Source organism: Astatotilapia calliptera, chromosome 19, assembly GCF_964374335.1.
Source record: "Astatotilapia calliptera chromosome 19, fAstCal68.1, whole genome shotgun sequence".
Classification (NCBI taxonomy): domain Eukaryota; kingdom Metazoa; phylum Chordata; class Actinopteri; order Cichliformes; family Cichlidae; genus Astatotilapia; species Astatotilapia calliptera.
In genome coordinates this window covers 5,869,494-5,887,256 of record NC_137440.1, presented here as the reverse complement: position 1 = coordinate 5,887,256, position 17,763 = coordinate 5,869,494, and the positions used below count along the sequence as shown (strand labels likewise).

At 41.5% G+C, this 17,763-nt stretch overlaps 1 protein-coding gene across 3 annotated transcripts in view; it reads right to left on the bottom strand.

Annotated features, from left to right (window-relative positions):
• Positions 1 to 16,813, bottom strand: part of syne2b (spectrin repeat containing, nuclear envelope 2b) — a 35,513-nt gene extending 18,700 nt beyond the window's left edge. For all 3 annotated transcript variants that reach the window (XM_080293967.1, XM_080293968.1, XM_080293970.1), the window contains exon 1: positions 60 to 16,813. In XM_080293967.1, coding sequence (XP_080150093.1) covers positions 60 to 16,610 — 16,551 coding nt within the window. In that variant the 5' untranslated portion in view covers positions 16,611 to 16,813. The remainder of the gene's footprint in view (positions 1 to 59) is intronic.
• Positions 16,814 to 17,763: the final 950 nt, after the last annotated feature.

Here is a 17,763-nt window from a genome sequence, read left to right as displayed (position 1 = left end):
ATGATGCAGGGTTAACATAATTGCACTTTATCATAGAAAAATAGGTCATCATAACATACCTGTGGCAGTTTCTTAAGCCTTGTTCCAGTGGCCTCCATGGTAGTGATGGTGGTTGTTGTGCTTATGCTGAATGGCAGTTCTACACTGGTGCTTCTTTCTTTTTCCTTTTCTTGAATTTTCTTCTTCTGCTTCTCTTCTTCTTCTTTCCTATTTGTTGCATCTGTTTGGACTTTAGGATACACAACTGGTTCTGACAGGAGTTTGGTAAAGCTTTTTGGAGCATCTGCTTTATTCATCTCAGATGCAGGCTTTTCTTTCTCTGCTTCAAGAGACCTAAGCTCTTGGGTTTGTGTTATTTTTTCAGACTTCGTAGTTGTTTGATCACTGTCAGTCCTTGCACTTGTTGCTATCACAACAGATGTGGTTATGGTGGCCGGTATATTTGGCTGTAGAGTGGGTACGCTAGACCCCATGCTGAGTTTTTCCACTGTAACAGACACTTCATGCTGGCCTTTAGGTGCATCAAGTACATCTTTAGTTACAAACTCCTCTCGCAGATTGACGTCCTTTGGTCTCTCCTCTGTGGTATTCAAGAACTTCAACTTATTAAGAGTTTCTGGTTTTACAGTGTCTCGTTCAGATAAACTTATTTCTACACATGTTGACTCTGTTTCACCTGCATGTATCAGTACAGATTGAGCTGTGTCAGCCTGAGCTACACCTTCCTTCATTTCAGTCCTAAATTGTTGGACTTCTACTACTCTGGTTTTAACTTCAGCCTCTTTAGGAAGAACCTCAGCTGCACTCGTATCTCTGTGTTCTTCTGAACTTTCACACTGGATACTTGATCGAGATGTATCTGTTCTTGACACATGCTCTTCTCGAACTGCTGGTATTACAAGCACCTCAGGGTCCATCTGAATTTTCTTCATTTTAACAAATTTGACATCCAGGCTTGTGGGTACGTCTTCCACTCCATGTGTTAATACTTTAGGGTGCTTGTCTTGGACAAATTCCTTAGTCACAATAGGTTTGTCTTCTGTGGTTTTCAAGAGCTCTCCACTGACCTCTGGCTCTAGCAGAGCAGGCTGAGCGGAGTCACTTTTTTCTATCATGAAAGATGTCTGTTCATGCTCATGACGACTTGTTGGTACTTCTACTTGTAAAACAAGCACCTCAGGCTCAATCTGGGTTTCGTCTACTGTAACAGACTTGCCACTTAGGCTCTTGGGTGCATCACCCACTCCATGCATTAACAATTTAGAAGAGCCTTCTTTGACACCAAGTTTCTTAATCCCTGTAGGTCTGCCCTGTGCGATTTCCAAGATCTTTAGCTCAATCAGTGTTTCTTGTTTTACAATGTCTTGCTCAGGTAAGCGTATTTGTGCAGATGTTGTCTCTGCTTCACTTGATTGCTCCAGTGTAGTTTGAGTGGAGTCACTCTGAGCTGCAATTTTTGGTCTTTCAGCGCTAATTTGTTTCTCCTTCACTGTGACTGAAGCTTCAGAGGGCTCTGCTTGGACCACAAGGTCCTTAGTCACCATAGGTCTATCTTGTGTGGTTTTCAAGATTTCTTGCTTAGACACTATTTCTGATTTTACATTGTGTGGCTCAGATACAATTATTTTTGTAGAACTTACTGCTTCGTTTTCCAGCAGTCCAGGTTGAACAGAGTCAAACTGAACATCCTCTTGTCTTTCAGTAATGATTTGTTGCTCCTCCATTCTAACTGCTGCCTCCTCAGGATGAACCTCAGCTGTTTTGTCTTTCTGTTCTTTTTCTATTTCACCGTGAAATATCGTTTGACCCGTATCTGTTCTTGATGCTGCTGCTGTCATGACTAACGTTCTTTCATGCTCCTTGTCGCTGGTTGACATATTGAGTTGTAAAATACACACTTGAGGTTCTGCCTGGATTTTCTCTGCTGTGACTGATAGTTTGTCCACACTTTTTGGTGAATCAAGCACAACATTTGTGGAGAACTGTGTAGTTTTCATGAGTTCTTGCTCAGTTACTGTTTCTGATTGTACAGCTTCTCCCTCAGGTAAGCTAATTTCTGCAGATGCTATTTTTCTTGGCGGCAGCACTGCAGGTTGAGTTGAGTCCACCAGAGCTACATCTTCTTGTGTTTCAGTGCTGATTTGTTGCACCTCCATTCCAACTGTTGCCTCCCCAGGGTGAGCATCAGCTGGACTCACATCTTTCTTTTCAAGTTCTGAATCACATTCGATATTTATTTGAGACATGTCTGTTCTGCTGTCTGTGGTCTTCAAGAGCTCTTGCTCAGTCACCAGTTCTGGTTTTACAACATGTTTTTCAGATAAGCAAATTTCTGCAGAGACTGTCTCTGGTTCACGTGTCTGCAGCAGAGAAGGTTGAGTGGAATCGCTCTGCGCCACATCTTCTGGTCTAGCAGCTTCCTCAGGTTGAACTTCAGCGGCAGTCAAATCTTTGTTTACTGCAATGATTTCAGACTGGATACTTGAATGAGCTACATCTGCTCTGGGTACATCTGTTACCACAACAAATGTTCTTTTATCCTCCTCCTGGCTGGTTGGTGAAACAAGGACCTCAGGCTCCCCCTGGACTTTCTCTTTTGTAATCGTCTTGTCATCCAGGCTCATGGGTATGTCATCCAGTTCATTTGGTTTGGGCTGCTCACCTTGGATCACAAGTCCCTTAGTCACAGTAGATCTATGCTTTGTGGTTTTCAAGAGCTCTTGCTCAGTCACTGGTTCTAGTTTTACAGTTTCTTGCATTGATAAGTTTATTTCTGCAGAAGCTATCCCTACTTCAGCTGGTGGACCTGAGTCGCTCTGAGTCACATCCCCTTGTCTATCAGTGGTGATTTGTTGCACTTTGATTATATATTCAGTCTCCTGTGTAACCTCAGCTGAAGTATCATCTTTATTTCCCAGCTCCCTTTCACGCTGGATACTTAAATGAGCTGTATCTGGTTTTGGTTCTGCTGATGTCTTCACAAATATCTTTTCCTGTTCTTTTTGACTGATTGGTATATCCAGCTGTAAAACTTTCACTTGAGGCTCCACTTGAATTTGCTTTATTGCAACTGATTTTTCATCCAAGTTTTTGAGTGAATCAAGCACATCTTTTGTGGGGACATCCTGTTTCATGTTGTAATCCTTCACCTCCACTGATCTAGCAGTTTTCAAGGTCTCTAGTGCAATCATTGTTTGTGGTTCTGCAGTGTCTTGTTCAGGTAAGCTTATTTCTGCAGATTGTGTTTTCTTTGCTTCACCTGGCTGAAAAAGTGCAGCTTGAGTAGATTCACACTGAGCCACGAGATCCACTGGCATTTTAGTCTTCATTTGCTGCACCTTTATTGTAAAGCTAATTTCTTGTTCAGGTTGAACATCAGCTGAAGTCAAATCTTTGTTTACTTGAGAATGTTCAGACTGGATACTTATATCTGTTCTTGGCACATCTGCTTTCGAGACAAATGATCTTTCATGCTCCTCATGGCTGGCTGGTAAAACAACATCAGGCTCCACTTGGACTTTTTCTGCTTTTTCATCCAGGCTCATGGGTATATCATTCCCTCTATGTATTGACAGTTCAGAGCGCTCTTTTTGGACCCCAGTTTCCTTAGTTATCATAGGTCTGTCCTGTGTGTTTTTCAGGAGCTCCTGCTCAGTCAGTTTTTCTGGTTTTACAGTATCTTGTTTGGATATGTTTATTTCTGCAGACATTGCCCCTGCTTCACTTTGCAGGAGTGCATTTTGAGAGGAATTACTTTGATCCAGATACTTTTGTGTGTCCAAGGTGATTGGTTGCACTTTGACTATAACTTCAGCCTCCTCAGACGGTACATGAACTCCTTCACACTGCAAACTTGATTGAGCTGTATCTATCTTTGGTTCGGCTGCTGTCATGACAAACGTCTGTTTCTGTTCTTCATTACTGGTTGGTATATCTATTTGTAAAACTCGCACTTGAGGCTCAACAAGGTTTTTCTCTCCTGTAACCAGTTTTTCATCCAAAGTGTGGGATACATCAGGTACATCTGTTTTGGAGACCTCTTTTAAGTCGTAATCCTTCAGCTCCTCTGGTTTCTGTGTGGTTCCCAGGATCTCTAACTCAATTGCCGTTTGTGGTTTTACAGTGTCTTCCTTAAATAAGCTTATTTCTGCAGATATTGTCTCTGTTTCAACTGGCTGCAGCAGAACAGTTTGAGTAGAGTCACTCTGAGCCACATCCTTTGGCGTTTCTGTGCTGATTTGTTGTACCTTGACTATGAGTGTAGCCTCCTCAGGGTTAACCTGAATTGCAGTCTCTTTTTGTTCCCACTGCATACTTGATTGAGCTGTATCTGCCATTGGTACTGCTGCTGTCATGACAAATGTCTTTTCCTGTTCTTCATGACTCGTAGGTATATCAAGCTGTAAAACTCGCACTTGAGAGTCCCCCAATATTTCCTTTTCATCCAAGCTTTTGGGTAAATCAAGTACATCTTTTTTAGAGACCTCCTCTTTTAAGTTGTAGTTCTTCAGCTCCCCTTTGCTATCCTGTGTGGTTTTCAAGATCTCTAGCTCAATCACCATTTCTGATTTTATAGTGTCTTGCTCAGATAAGCTTATTTCTGCAGATACTCTCTCTTGTTCACTTGCCTGCAGAAGTGCAGGTCGAGAAGAGGCAGACATCTCCACATTATCTTGCATTTCAATGCTGATTTGTTGCATCTGTACTCTGACTGTAGCTTCCTCTGGGTGAACCACAACTGCGGTTTTATGGCTGGTTGGTATTTCATAGTCCAAACTAAGCACTTTAGTCTCCACTTGGATTTTATCCCCTGTAACAGACTTGTCATCTGGGCTCATGGGCACATGTTTTTCTGAGGTGAAAACAATTGCAGTAGGCTGACTAGAGCCTTGGTCAGCCTTAATATCATTCCCTTCAGCACTGCTTACTTGCAGTTCTACACTGGTTGTCTCAACGTTGCTTTGTGGTGTGGTCTCACACTGTACAGTCAAGTGCTCCATGTGCATCTGGGGGTCATTGTGCACTGAGACAGTAATATTTTCAGATGTGTGTATTCTTGTCTTTATACTCATTTCTTCAGCTTTGAATGCTTCATCTTCAAGAGACTTTTGAACCTTGATGCCTAAAATATTTTGCCCATCGTCATGTTGGATGTTGACTTCAGGTTGTATTTGTAAGTTCTCTGAGACTGTTTGCTGACTCATAGTCTCATTTAGCTTAGATGGGGCTATTTCTGTTACATCTGTCTCTGTCTCATGAGGCTGCTCCATTGAAACAATGGCAAAAGTAATAGATTCCTTATCAGAAATTCTTGTGTCTGGCTGATATTGGTTTGTCTCAAACAATTGTGGGACTGTTCGATCAGGCAGCTCAAGAACTAAATACCTCTTCGGAACTTCTTCTGTGTTACTCCATAATTTGTTAATACAATCTGCAATATTTGTTGTATCTGTAAAACTAGAAGAAAGACATGGCTGCATTTGTGGCGCTGTGTCTGAATCTCTTGCATCAGATTGAGGTGCTGTGCATTCTGGTGCCTTGTTATCAGACTGAAGAGAAACTTTTGGACTGTCTGACTTTCTTTCACATGGTGAAAACTTAGTTGATTCTATAGAAATACTGTCAGTTGTTACAGTGACTGTCTGCAAACTTAAATGTGCTTTTCCCTTTTCAATTTCTTTCTCCATTTCGTTGTACTCCAATAGACTCTCTGACGTCTTCTTTGATGTAGGAAGTTCAGGTTTTTCCAGGGAAAGGTTCTGATCCATATTTTCTCTATCTGGATGTCTATCAATAGGTGGGACTGAATCAGAAGCAATGGAAAGTTCAACATCATCTGACTTTCCTCCAGTTTGTATGGGAGATACGTCTTCCAAAACTACAGCAGTAACTTGCTCTGTAGATGAGACTGACAGAATCTCATTGTCATGTTCTGTTTGAGTTGGAATCTGGTCCTTGATTGCAAGATCAGGAGAAACCTTTGGAATCTCTGGTTTTCTTTCACTTGGTGAGAATTCAATTGACTCTACAGTTTCAGTTTTTCTAGTAATCACCTGTAAATGCAAGGCTATCTTTTCCCTTCCACTTTCTTTCTCTGTGTCCTCAGACTCCACAAGACTCTTTGAAGTTTTCCTTGTTTGGGGGGCTTCAGGTTTTTCCAAAGTGGTAATCTTAGCTTCCCCGGTGGAACCCACAGATTCAGGTTCTTTCAAAGTCGCAGGCAAATCCGTACTAATAAGTTCGGAGGAAGCTTTACGACTCTTTGACTTTCTTTTGGGTGGTGAGTGCTGTGTGGATGAGACTGACAGCGTTTCACTGTCATGCTCCTTTGTAGTTGGAATCTGGTCCTTGCTTGCAAGCTCAAGGGAAACCTTTGGAATCTCTGGTTTTCTTTCACTTGGTGAAAATGCCGTTGACTCTACAGAAACAGTTTCAGTTTTTTCAGTAATCACCTGTACATTTAAAGCTGCGTTTTCCATTTCTGTTTCTTTCTCTATTTTCTTGGACTCTACAAGACTCTCAGAAGATTTCCTGGTTGGGGGGACTTCAGGTCTTTCCAAAGTGGTAATTTTAGCTTCCTTGGTGGAACCCGCAGATTCAGGTTCTTTCAAGGTCTCAGGCAAATCTGTACTAATAAGTTCGGAGGAAGCTTTACGACTCTTTGACTTTCTTTTGGGTGGTGAGTGCTGTGTGGATGAGACTGACAGCGTTTCACTGTCATGCTCCTTTGTAGTTGGAATCTGGTCCTTGCTTGCAAGCTCAAGGGAAACCTTTGGAATCTCTGGTTTTCTTTCACTTGGTGAAAATGCCGTTGACTCTACAGAAACAGTTTCAGTTTTTTCAGTAATCACCTGTACATTTAAAGCTGCGTTTTCCATTTCTGTTTCTTTCTCTATTTTCTTGGACTCTACAAGACTCTCAGAAGATTTCCTGGTTGGGGGGACTTCAGGTCTTTCCAAAGTGGTAATTTTAGCTTCCTTGGTGGAACCCGCAGATTCAGGTTCTTTCAAGGTCTCAGGCAAATCTGTACTAATAAGTTCCGAGGAAGCTTTACGACTCTTTGACTTTCTTTTGGGTGGTGAGTGCTGTGTGGATGAGACTGACAGCGTTTCACTGTCACGCTCCTTTGTAGTTGGAATCTGGTCCTTGATTGCAAGCTCAAGGGAAACCTTTGGAATCTCTGGTTGTCTTTCACTTGGTGAAAATGCCGTTGACTCTACAGCAACAGTTTCAGTTTTTTCAGTAATTACCTGTACATTTAAAGCTGCGTTTTCCATTTCTGTTTCTTTCTCTATTTTCTTGGACTCTACAAGACTCTCAGAAGATTTCCTGGTTGGGGGGACTTCAGGTCTTTCCAAAGTGGTAATTTTAGCTTCCTTGGTGGAACCCACAGATTCAGGTTCTTTCAAGGTCTCAGGCAAATCCGTACTAATAAGTTCCGAGGAAGCTTTACGACTCTTTGACTTTCTTTTGGGTGGTGAGTGCTGTGTGGATGAGACTGACAGCGTTTCACTGTCATGCTCCTTTGTAGTTGGAATCTGGTCCTTGATTGCAAGCTCAAGGGAAACCTTTGGAATCTCTGGTTGTCTTTCACTTGGTGAAAATGCCGTAGACTCTACAGCAACAGTTTCAGTTTTTTCAGTAATTATCTGTACATTTAAAGCTGCATTTTCCATTTCTGTTTCTTTCTCTATTTTCTTGGACTCTACAAGACTCTCAGAAGATTTCCTGGTTGGGGGGACTTCAGGTCTTTCCAAAGTGGTAATCTTAGCTTCCTTGGTGGAACCCACAGATTCAGGTTCTTTCAAGGTCTCAGACAAATCCGTACTAATAAGTTCTGAGGAAGCTTTACGACTCTTTGACTTTCTTTTGGTTGGTGAGCGCTGTGTGGATGAGACTGACAGCGTTTCACTGTCATGCTTCTTTGTAGTTGGAATCTGGTCCTTGATTGCAAGCTCAAGGGAAACCTTTGGAATCTCTGGTTGTCTTTCACTTGGTGAAAATTCAGCTGACTCTACAGCAACAGTTTCAGTTTTTTCAGTAATCACCTGTACATCTAAAGTTGTGTTTTCCATTTCTGTTTCTTTCTCTATTTTCTTGGACTCTACAAGACTCTCAGAAGATTTCCTGGTTGGGGGGACTTCAGGTCTTTCCAAAGTGGTAATTTTAGCTTCCTTGGTAGAACCCGCAGATTCAGGTTCTTTCAGGGTCTCAGGCAAATCCGTACTAATAAGTTCCGAGGAAGCTTTACGACTCTTTGACTTTCTTTTGGGTGGTGAGCACTGTGTGGATGAGACTGACAGCGTTTCACTGTCATGCTCCTTTGTAGTTGGAATCTGGTCCTTGCTTGCAAGCTCATGAGAAACCTTTGGAATCTCTGGTTGTCTTTCACTTGGTGAAAGTTCAGTTGACTCTACAGAAACAGTTTCAGTTTTTCTAGTAATCACCTTTAAATGCAAGGCTATCTTTTCCCTTCCACTTTCTTTCTCTGTGTCCTCAGACTCCACAAGACTCTCTGAAGTTTTTCTTGTTTGGAGGGCTTCAGGTTTTTCCAAAGTGGTAATTTTAGCTTCCTTGGTGGAACCCACAGATTCAGGTTCTTTCAAGGTCTCAGGCAAATCCGTACTAATAAGTTCGGAGGAAGCTTTACGACTCTTTGACTTTCTCTTGGGTGGTGAAAGCTTTCCTTTATTCATAGCAGTAATTTTTGTTGTTGCTGTGGAAACCTCTGGAGATACAGGAGATCTCTGACTATCAGTCTCTTCATCTTTCTTTGTCAGTTCCCCCATAGCATATTCAGTCTGCACAGCGACCACCTCTGAAGGTGTGCTAGATTTCACACTATAGAGCTCTTTCTTAGTATATTCATTTTCTGTATCAGGCTGTCTTTCAATGGTTAGAAGTGACTCAGGAGCTATGGAAAATTCAACAGGATCTGACTTTCCTCCAGTTTGTATGGGAGATATGTCTTCCAAAACAACAGCAGTAACTTGCTCTGTAGAGGAGACTGACAGAATCTCATTGTCATGTTCTGTTTGAGTTGGAATCTGGTCCTTGATTGCAAGCTCAGGAGAAATCTTTGGAATCTCTGGTTTTCTTTCACTTGGTGAAAGTTCAGTTGACTCTACAGCAACAGTTTCAGTTTTTCTAGTAATCACCTGTAAATGCAAGACTATCTTTTCCCTTCCACTTTCTTTCTCTGTGTCCTCAGACTCCACAAGACTCTTTGAAGTTTTCCTTGTTTGGAGGGCTTCAGGTTTTTCCAAAGTGGTAATCTTAGCTTCCACGGTGGAACCCACAGATTCAGGTTCTTTCAAGATCTCAGGCAAATCTGTACTAATAAGTTCGGAGGAAGCTTTACGACTCTTTGACTTTCTTTTGGGTGGTGAGCGCTGTGTGGATGAGACTGACAGCATTTCACTGTCGTGCTCCTTTGTAGTTGGAATCTGGTCCTTGATTGCAAGCTCAGGAGAAACCTTTGGAATCTCTGGTTGTCTTTGACTTGGTGAAAATGCCGTAGACTCTACAGCAACAGTTTCAGTTTTTTCAGTAATCACCTGTACATTTAAAGCTGCGTTTTCCATTTCTGTTTCTTTCTCTATTTTCTTGGACTCTACAAGACTCTCAGAAGATTTCCTGGTTGGGGGGACTTCAGGTTTTTCCAAAGTGGTAATTTTAGCTTCCTTGGTGGAACCCACAGATTCAGGTTCTTTCAGGGTCTCAGGCAAATCCGTACTAATAAGTTCCGAGGAAGCTTTACGACTCTTTGATTTTCTTTTGGTTGGTGAGCGCTGTGTGGATGAGACTGACAGCGTTTCACTGTCATGCTCCTTTGTAGTTGGAATCTGGTCCTTGATTGCAAGCTCAAGGGAAACCTTTGGAATCTCTGGTTGTCTTTGACTTGATGAAAATGCCGTAGACTCTACAGCAACAGTTTCAGTTTTTTCAGTAATCACCTGTACATTTAAAGCTGCATTTTCCATTTCTGTTTCTTTCTCTATTTTCTTGGACTCTACAAGACTCTCAGAAGTTTTCCTTGTTTGGAGGGCTTCAGGTTTTTCCAAAGTGGTAATCTTAGCTTCAACGGTGGAACCCACAGATTCAGGTTCTTTCACGGTCTCAGGCAAATCCATACTAATAAGTTCGGAGGAAGCTTTACGACTCTTTGACTTTCTTTTGGGTGGTGAGCGCTGTGTGGATGAGACTGACAGCGTTTCACTGTCATGCTCCTTTGTAGTTGGAATCTGGTCCTTGATTGCAAGCTCGAGAGAAACCTTTGGAATCTCTTGTTGTCTTTCACTTGGTGAAAGTTCAGTTGACTCTACAGCAACAGTTTCAGTTTTTCTAGTAATCACCTGTAAATGCAAGGCTATCTTTTCCCTTCCACTTTCTTTCTCTGTGTCCTCAGACTCCACAAGACTCTTTGAAGTTTTCTTTGGTTGGAGGGCTTCAGGTTTTTCCAAAGTGGTAATCTTAGCTTCAACGGTGGAACCCACAGATTCAGATTCTTTCAAAGTCTCAGGCAAATCCGTACTAATAAGTTCTGAGGAAGCTTTACGACTCTTTGACTTTCTTTTGGGTGGTGAGTGCTGTGTGGATGAGACTGACAGCGTTTCACTGTCGTGCTCCTTTGTAGTTGGAATCTGGTCCTTGATTGCAAGCTCAAGGGAAACCTTTGGAATCTCTTGTTGTCTTTCACTTGGTGAAAGTTCAGTTGACTCTACAGCAACAGTTTCAGTTTTTCTAGTAATCACCTGTAAATGCAAGGCTATCTTTTCCCTTCCACTTTCTTTCTCTGTGTCCTCAGACTCCACAAGACTCTTTGAAGTTTTCTTTGGTTGGAGGGCTTCAGGTTTTTCCAAAGTGGTAATCTTAGCTTCAACGGTGGAACCCACAGATTCAGGTTCTTTCACGGTCTCAGGCAAATCCGTACTAATAAGTTCGGAGGAAGCTTTACGAGTCTTTGATTTTCTTTTGGTTGGTGAGCGCTGTGTGGATGAGACTGACAGCGTTTCACTGTCATGCTCCTTTGTAGTTGGAATCTGGTCCTTGATTGCAAGCTCATGAGAAACCTTTGGAATCTCTGGTTGTCTTTCACTTGGTGAAAGTTCAGTTGACTCTACAGCAACAGTTTCAGTTTTTCTAGTAATCACCTGTAAATGCAAGGCTATCTTTTCCCTTCCACTTTCTTTCTCTGTGTCCTCAGACTCCACAAGACTCTCTGAAGTTTTCTTTGGTTGGAGGGCTTCAGGTTTTTCCAAAGTGGTAATCTTAGCTTCCCCGGTGGAACCCACAGATTCAGATTCTTTCAAAGTCTCAGGCAAATCCGTACTAATAAGTTCTGAGGAAGCTTTACGACTCTTTGACTTTCTCTTGGGTGGTGAAAGCTTTCCTTTATTCATAGCAGTAATTTTTGTTGTTGCTGTGGAAACCTCTGGAGATACAGGAGATCTCTGACTATCAGTCTCTTCATCTTTCTTTGTCAGTTCCCCCATAGCATATTCAGTCTGCACAGTGACCACCTCTGAAGGTGTGCTAGATTTCACACTATAGAGCTCTTTCTTAGTATATTCATTTTCTGTATCAGGCTGTCTTTCAATGGTTAGAAGTGACTCAGGAGCTATGGAAAATTCAACAGGATCTGACTTTCCTCCAGTTTGTATGGGAGATATGTCTTCCAAAACAACAGCAGTAACTTGGTCTGTAGAGGAGACTGACAGAATCTCATTGTCATGTTCTGTTTGAGTTGGAATCTGGTCCTTGATTGCAAGCTCAGGAGAAATCTTTGGAATCTCTGGTTTTCTTTCACTTGGTGAAAGTTCAGTTGACTCTACAGCAACAGTTTCAGTTTTTCTAGTAATCACCTGTAAATGGAAGACTATCTTTTCCCTTCCACTTTCTTTCTCTGTGTCCTCAGACTCTATAAGACTCTCAGAAGATTTCCTGGTTGGGGGGACTTCAGGTCTTTCCAAAGTGGTAATTTTAGCTTCCTTGGTGGAACCCGCAGATTCAGGTTCTTTCAAGGTCTCAGGCAAATCCGTACTAATAAGTTCCGAGGAAGCTTTACGACTCTTTGACTTTCTTTTGGGTGGTGAGTGCTGTGTGGATGAGACTGACAGCGTTTCACTGTCATGCTCCTTTGTAGTTGGAATCTGGTCCTTGATTGCAAGCTCAAGGGAAACCTTTGGAATCTCTGGTTGTCTTTCACTTGGTGAAAATGCCGTTGACTCTACAGCAACAGTTTCAGTTTTTTCAGTATTCACCTGTACATTTAAAGCTGCATTTTCCATTTCTGTTTCTTTCTCTATTTTCTTGGACTCTACAAGACTCTCAGAAGATTTCCTGGTTGGGGGGACTTCAGGTCTTTCCAAAGTGGTAATTTTAGCTTCAACGGTGGAACCCACAGATTCAGGTTCTTTCAAGGTCTCAGGCAAATCCATACTAATAAGTTCGGAGGAAGCTTTACGACTCTTTGACTTTCTTTTGGGTGGTGAGCGCTGTGTAGATGAGACTGACAGCGTTTCACTGTCATGCTCCTTTGTAGTTGGAATCTGGTCCTTGATTGCAAGCTCGAGAGAAACCTTTGGAATCTCTGGTTGTCTTTCACTTGGTGAAAATTCAGCTGACTCTACAGCAACAGTTTCAGTTTTTTCAGTAATCACCTGTACATTTAAAGCTGCGTTTTCCATTTCTGTTTCTTTCTCTATTTTCTTGGACTCTACAAGACTCTCAGAAGATTTCCTGGTTGGGGGGACTTCAGGTCTTTCCAAAGTGGTAATTTTAGCTTCCTTGGTGGAACCCACAGATTCAGGTTCTTTCAAGGTCTCAGGCAAATCCATACTAATAAGTTCCGAGGAAGCTTTACGACTCTTTGACTTTCTTTTGGGTGGTGAGCGCTGTGTGGATGAGACTGACAGCGTTTCACTGTCATGCTCCTTTGTAGTTGGAATCTGGTCCTTGATTGCAAGCTCAAGGGAAACCTTTGGAATCTCTGGTTGTCTTTGACTTGATGAAAATGCCGTAGACTCTACAGCAACAGTTTCAGTTTTTTCAGTAATCACCTGTACATTTAAAGCTGCGTTTTCCATTTCTGTTTCTTTCTCTATTTTCTTGGACTCTACAAGACTCTCAGAAGATTTCCTGGTTGGGGGGACTTCAGGTCTTTCCAAAGTGGTAATTTTAGCTTCCTTGGTGGAACCCACAGATTCAGGTTCTTTCAAGGTCTCAGGCAAATCCGTACTAATAAGTTCGGAGGAAGCTTTACGAGTCTTTGATTTTCTTTTGTTTGGTGAGCGCTGTGTGGATGAGACTGACAGCGTTTCACTGTCATGCTCCTCTGTAGTTGGAATCTGGTCCTTGATTGCAAGCTCGAGAGAAACCTTTGGAATCTCTGGTTGTCTTTCACTTGGTGAAAATTCAGCTGACTCTACAGCAACAGTTTCAGTTTTTTCAGTAATCACCTGTACATTTAAAGCTGCGTTTTCCATTTCTGTTTCTTTCTCTATTTTCTTGGACTCTACAAGACTCTCAGAAGATTTCCTGGTTGGGGGGACTTCAGGTCTTTCCAAAGTGGTAATTTTAGCTTCCTTGGTGGAACCCACAGATTCAGGTTCTTTCAAGGTCTCAGGCAAATCCATACTAATAAGTTCTGAGGAAGCTTTACGACTCTTTGACTTTCTTTTGGGTGGTGAGCGCTGTGTGGATGAGACTGACAGCGTTTCACTGTCATGCTCCTTTGTAGTTGGAATCTGGTCCTTGATTGCAAGCTCAAGGGAAACCTTTGGAATCTCTGGTTGTCTTTGACTTGATGAAAATGCCGTAGACTCTACAGCAACAGTTTCAGTTTTTTCAGTAATCACCTGTACATTTAAAGCTGCGTTTTCCATTTCTGTTTCTTTCTCTATTTTCTTGGACTCTACAAGACTCTCAGAAGATTTCCTGGTTGGGGGGACTTCAGGTCTTTCCAAAGTGGTAATTTTAGCTTCCTTGGTGGAACCCACAGATTCAGGTTCTTTCAAGGTCTCAGGCAAATCCGTACTAATAAGTTCGGAGGAAGCTTTACGAGTCTTTGATTTTCTTTTGTTTGGTGAGCGCTGTGTGGATGAGACTGACAGCGTTTCACTGTCATGCTCCTCTGTAGTTGGAATCTGGTCCTTGATTGCAAGCTCATGAGAAACCTTTGGAATCTCTGGTTGTCTTTCACTTGGTGAAAGTTCAGTTGACTCTACAGCAACAGTTTCAGTTTTTCTAGTAATCACCTGTAAATGCAAGGCTATCTTTTCCCTTCCACTTTCTTTCTCTGTGTCCTCAGACTCCACAAGACTCTCTGAAGTTTTCTTTGGTTGGAGGGCTTCAGGTTTTTCCAAAGTGGTAATCTTAGCTTCCCCGGTGGAACCCACAGATTCAGATTCTTTCAAAGTCTCAGGCAAATCCGTACTAATAAGTTCTGAGGAAGCTTTACGACTCTTTGACTTTCTCTTGGGTGGTGAAAGCTTTCCTTTATTCATAGCAGTAATTTTTGTTGTTGCTGTGGAAACCTCTGGAGATACAGGAGATCTCTGACTATCAGTCTCTTCATCTTTCTTTGTCAGTTCCCCCATAGCATATTCAGTCTGCACAGTGACCACCTCTGAAGGTGTGCTAGATTTCACACTATAGAGCTCTTTCTTAGTATATTCATTTTCTGCATCAGGCTGTCTTTCAATGGTTAGAAGTGACTCAGGAGCTATGGAAAATTCAACAGGATCTGACTTTCCACCAGTTTGTATGGGAGATATGTCTTCCAAAACAACAGCAGTAACTTGCTCTGTAGAGGAGACTGACAGAATCTCATTGTCATGTTCTGTTTGAGTTGGAATCTGGTCCTTGATTGCAAGCTCAGGAGAAATCTTTGGAATCTCTGGTTTTCTTTCACTTGGTGAAAGTTCAGTTGACTCTACAGCAACAGTTTCAGTTTTTCTAGTAATCACCTGTAAATGCAAGACTATCTTTTCCCTTCCACTTTCTTTCTCTGTGTCCTCAGACTCTACAAGACTCTTTGAAGTTTTCCTTGTTTGGAGGGCTTCAGGTTTTTCCAAAGTGGTAATCTTAGCTTCCACGGTGGAACCCACAGATTCAGGTTCTTTCAAGATCTCAGGCAAATCTGTACTAATAAGTTCGGAGGAAGCTTTACGACTCTTTGACTTTCTTTTGGGTGGTGAGCGCTGTGTGGATGAGACTGACAGCGTTTCACTGTCATGCTCCTTTGTAGTTGGAATCTGGTCCTTGATTGCAAGCTCAGGAGAAAACTTTGGAATCTCTGGTTGTCTTTGACTTGGTGAAAATTCAGTTGACTCTACAGCAACAGTTTCAGTTTTTTCAGTAATCACCTGTACATTTAAAGCTGCGTTTTCCATTTCTGTTTCTTTCTCTATTTTCTTGGACTCTACAAGACTCTCAGAAGATTTCCTTGTTTGGAGGGCTTCAGGTCTTTCCAAAGTGGTAATTTTAGCTTTAACGGTGGAACCCGCAGATTCAGGTTCTTTGAAAGTCTCAGGCAAATCCATACTAATAAGTTCCGAGGAAGCTTTACGATTCTTTGACTTTCTTTTGGATGGGGAACGCTTTCCTTCATTGAAAGCAGTAATTTCTTTTGTTGCAGTTGCATCCTCTGGAGATAAAGGACATTTCTGACTATCTGGCTCTTCCTTTGTCTCAGTTGGCTTTGTCGTAGGCAAGAATGATATATCACTCTCATGTTGTATTGTAGTTGGATTCTGATCTTTGCTAGCAAGACCAAGATAAACCTTTGGATGCCCTGACTTTATGTCCATTATTGAAACCTCTATCAAGTTTTCATCAGTAGTTTCAGCTCTTCCACTATCCATAACTCCATGTAAATCTGGCTTTTTACTTTCAGTTTCTTTTTCACTTGGTTCTTTGATAACATCCGGAACTGATGGTGATGTCTTCTTTTCAGGCTGTTTCTTGGATTGTGTCTGTGCCACTGAAGGAAATTCTGGAGAACTCATTAAAGCCTTTGACTTTCCTGTGCTTGATGAAAATTGGCCTTTTTCTGTATCAGTTATTTCAGCTATCTTTTCTGGCATATTTGGAGTTTGAGTTGAAGACCCAGCAGGTATAGGTTTTTTCTTTTCAGTAACAAAACCTTTGTTCTCGCCATTAAAGTCCAAAGAAGAAGTTTTGCTTTGAGGATCTTCCCTAGTCTGAGGTAACTCAATATCACCAAGATCAAAGCAAAGTTCTGTGCTCTTTGATTTTCTCGTCATAGGCAATATTCTAGATTTTTCCATAGGTATTTCAGCTGACTCTGATGTTACGTTATACTTGTCTGATTCACCTTTGGTCTCTGTTGACTGCACACTAGCAACTTTTTCCAGTGGAAACATTGGCTCTGCAAGCTGAGAGACCTCAAAACTCTTTGACTTCTTACCTTTTTGAATGATTTCACTTTTTTCCACAGCCACTTTAGTTTGCTTACAAGTCATTGGAGATTTCTCACTACTAGGCTTTTGCTTATTCTCTGCCTCACCCTTGGTTATTTTTTCAGCATACAGCTGTTCAATTTCAGTTTCTTCAGTAACAGCAGGAGTTTCAGTGACCTTGTGCATCACAGTGGGTTCCTCAGAAGCAGGCTTATTTGCCTCATTTGTAACAGGCTCACCTGTGATATCTAACCTTACAGTTTTGGTCTGTGGTTCTTGAGAAGTAGTATAGCTTTGTATCACCACAGATGTTGAAGCAGAAGTAGGATAAACTGTTTTTTTCTCAGATGAGCGCTTGCTTTTTCGTGGCAGTGCCACCACAGAGGCCTTTGTCTCCTGCAGGTTCTCTGACGACTGGTTGTCAGGCAGTTTTTGTTTACTTCTTTGATTAAGTTCCTTGAATAGAGAGGTTAAGAAGCCATTAATTATGACAAACATATTTCCTTAATCCAATTAAGATACAGCAATATATTAGATATTAAACTGCTTTGTTGTGTCAAACAATGGATGTTTACGAGTTTTCTTATGAAATGTTCAAGGCCAAATAATTTAGCACAAATACCTTTAGGCTCTGACTTAGAGAAATTTTCAGTGTGTCTGCTTCTCTGAGAGCTTCTGAGCCTTCTTTTTCTAGTTTCTCAAGCAAGTCCAATGTCAGACAGGCCATTAGAAAATGTCGGTGCGAAAGTGCCTCCTGTAGGCTGGCTTGCAACTTTTCACCTTCCTCTAACATCTGCTAACATCAGAAGGAAAAACATTTAAAAGTGGTTGTAGCATATGTCTGATATTAAGAAAACATACAGTACTCAGGCAAAATATTAATGTCCATTATTAATATTTAGGAACAGTAATAAAATCAGCGTGTTACTCAAATAAGAAGAAAAGAGACCTGCACAGAGGAAAGGGACACAGATGGTTTGCTGTAGTTCCATTTTTGCAGAGCATGAAGACAGTCCCTGAGACATGTTGCTGTGTTTGTGCAGCAGGTAACCTGATGCTCACTCAGCCTATTTTTTAGACTGTGGATATAATGAACAACAATTTATTGTAATCTCAGCACTTAACATGTTACCTGACTATAATATATGAGAAAGAAAACATATTTTTACAGGATGAAAAAAAAGATAAAGAAGTATTTGTTTTTCTAGTGCTATAATTATACATCTGTGTGCATCTATATACATGTGAATTTTGTTTTAAAAAAATGTCTTTCAAAACCAGCTGAAACATTTATATAAGGTTAATATCTAGGTTATAAATACAGGGGAACTCTGTGTGT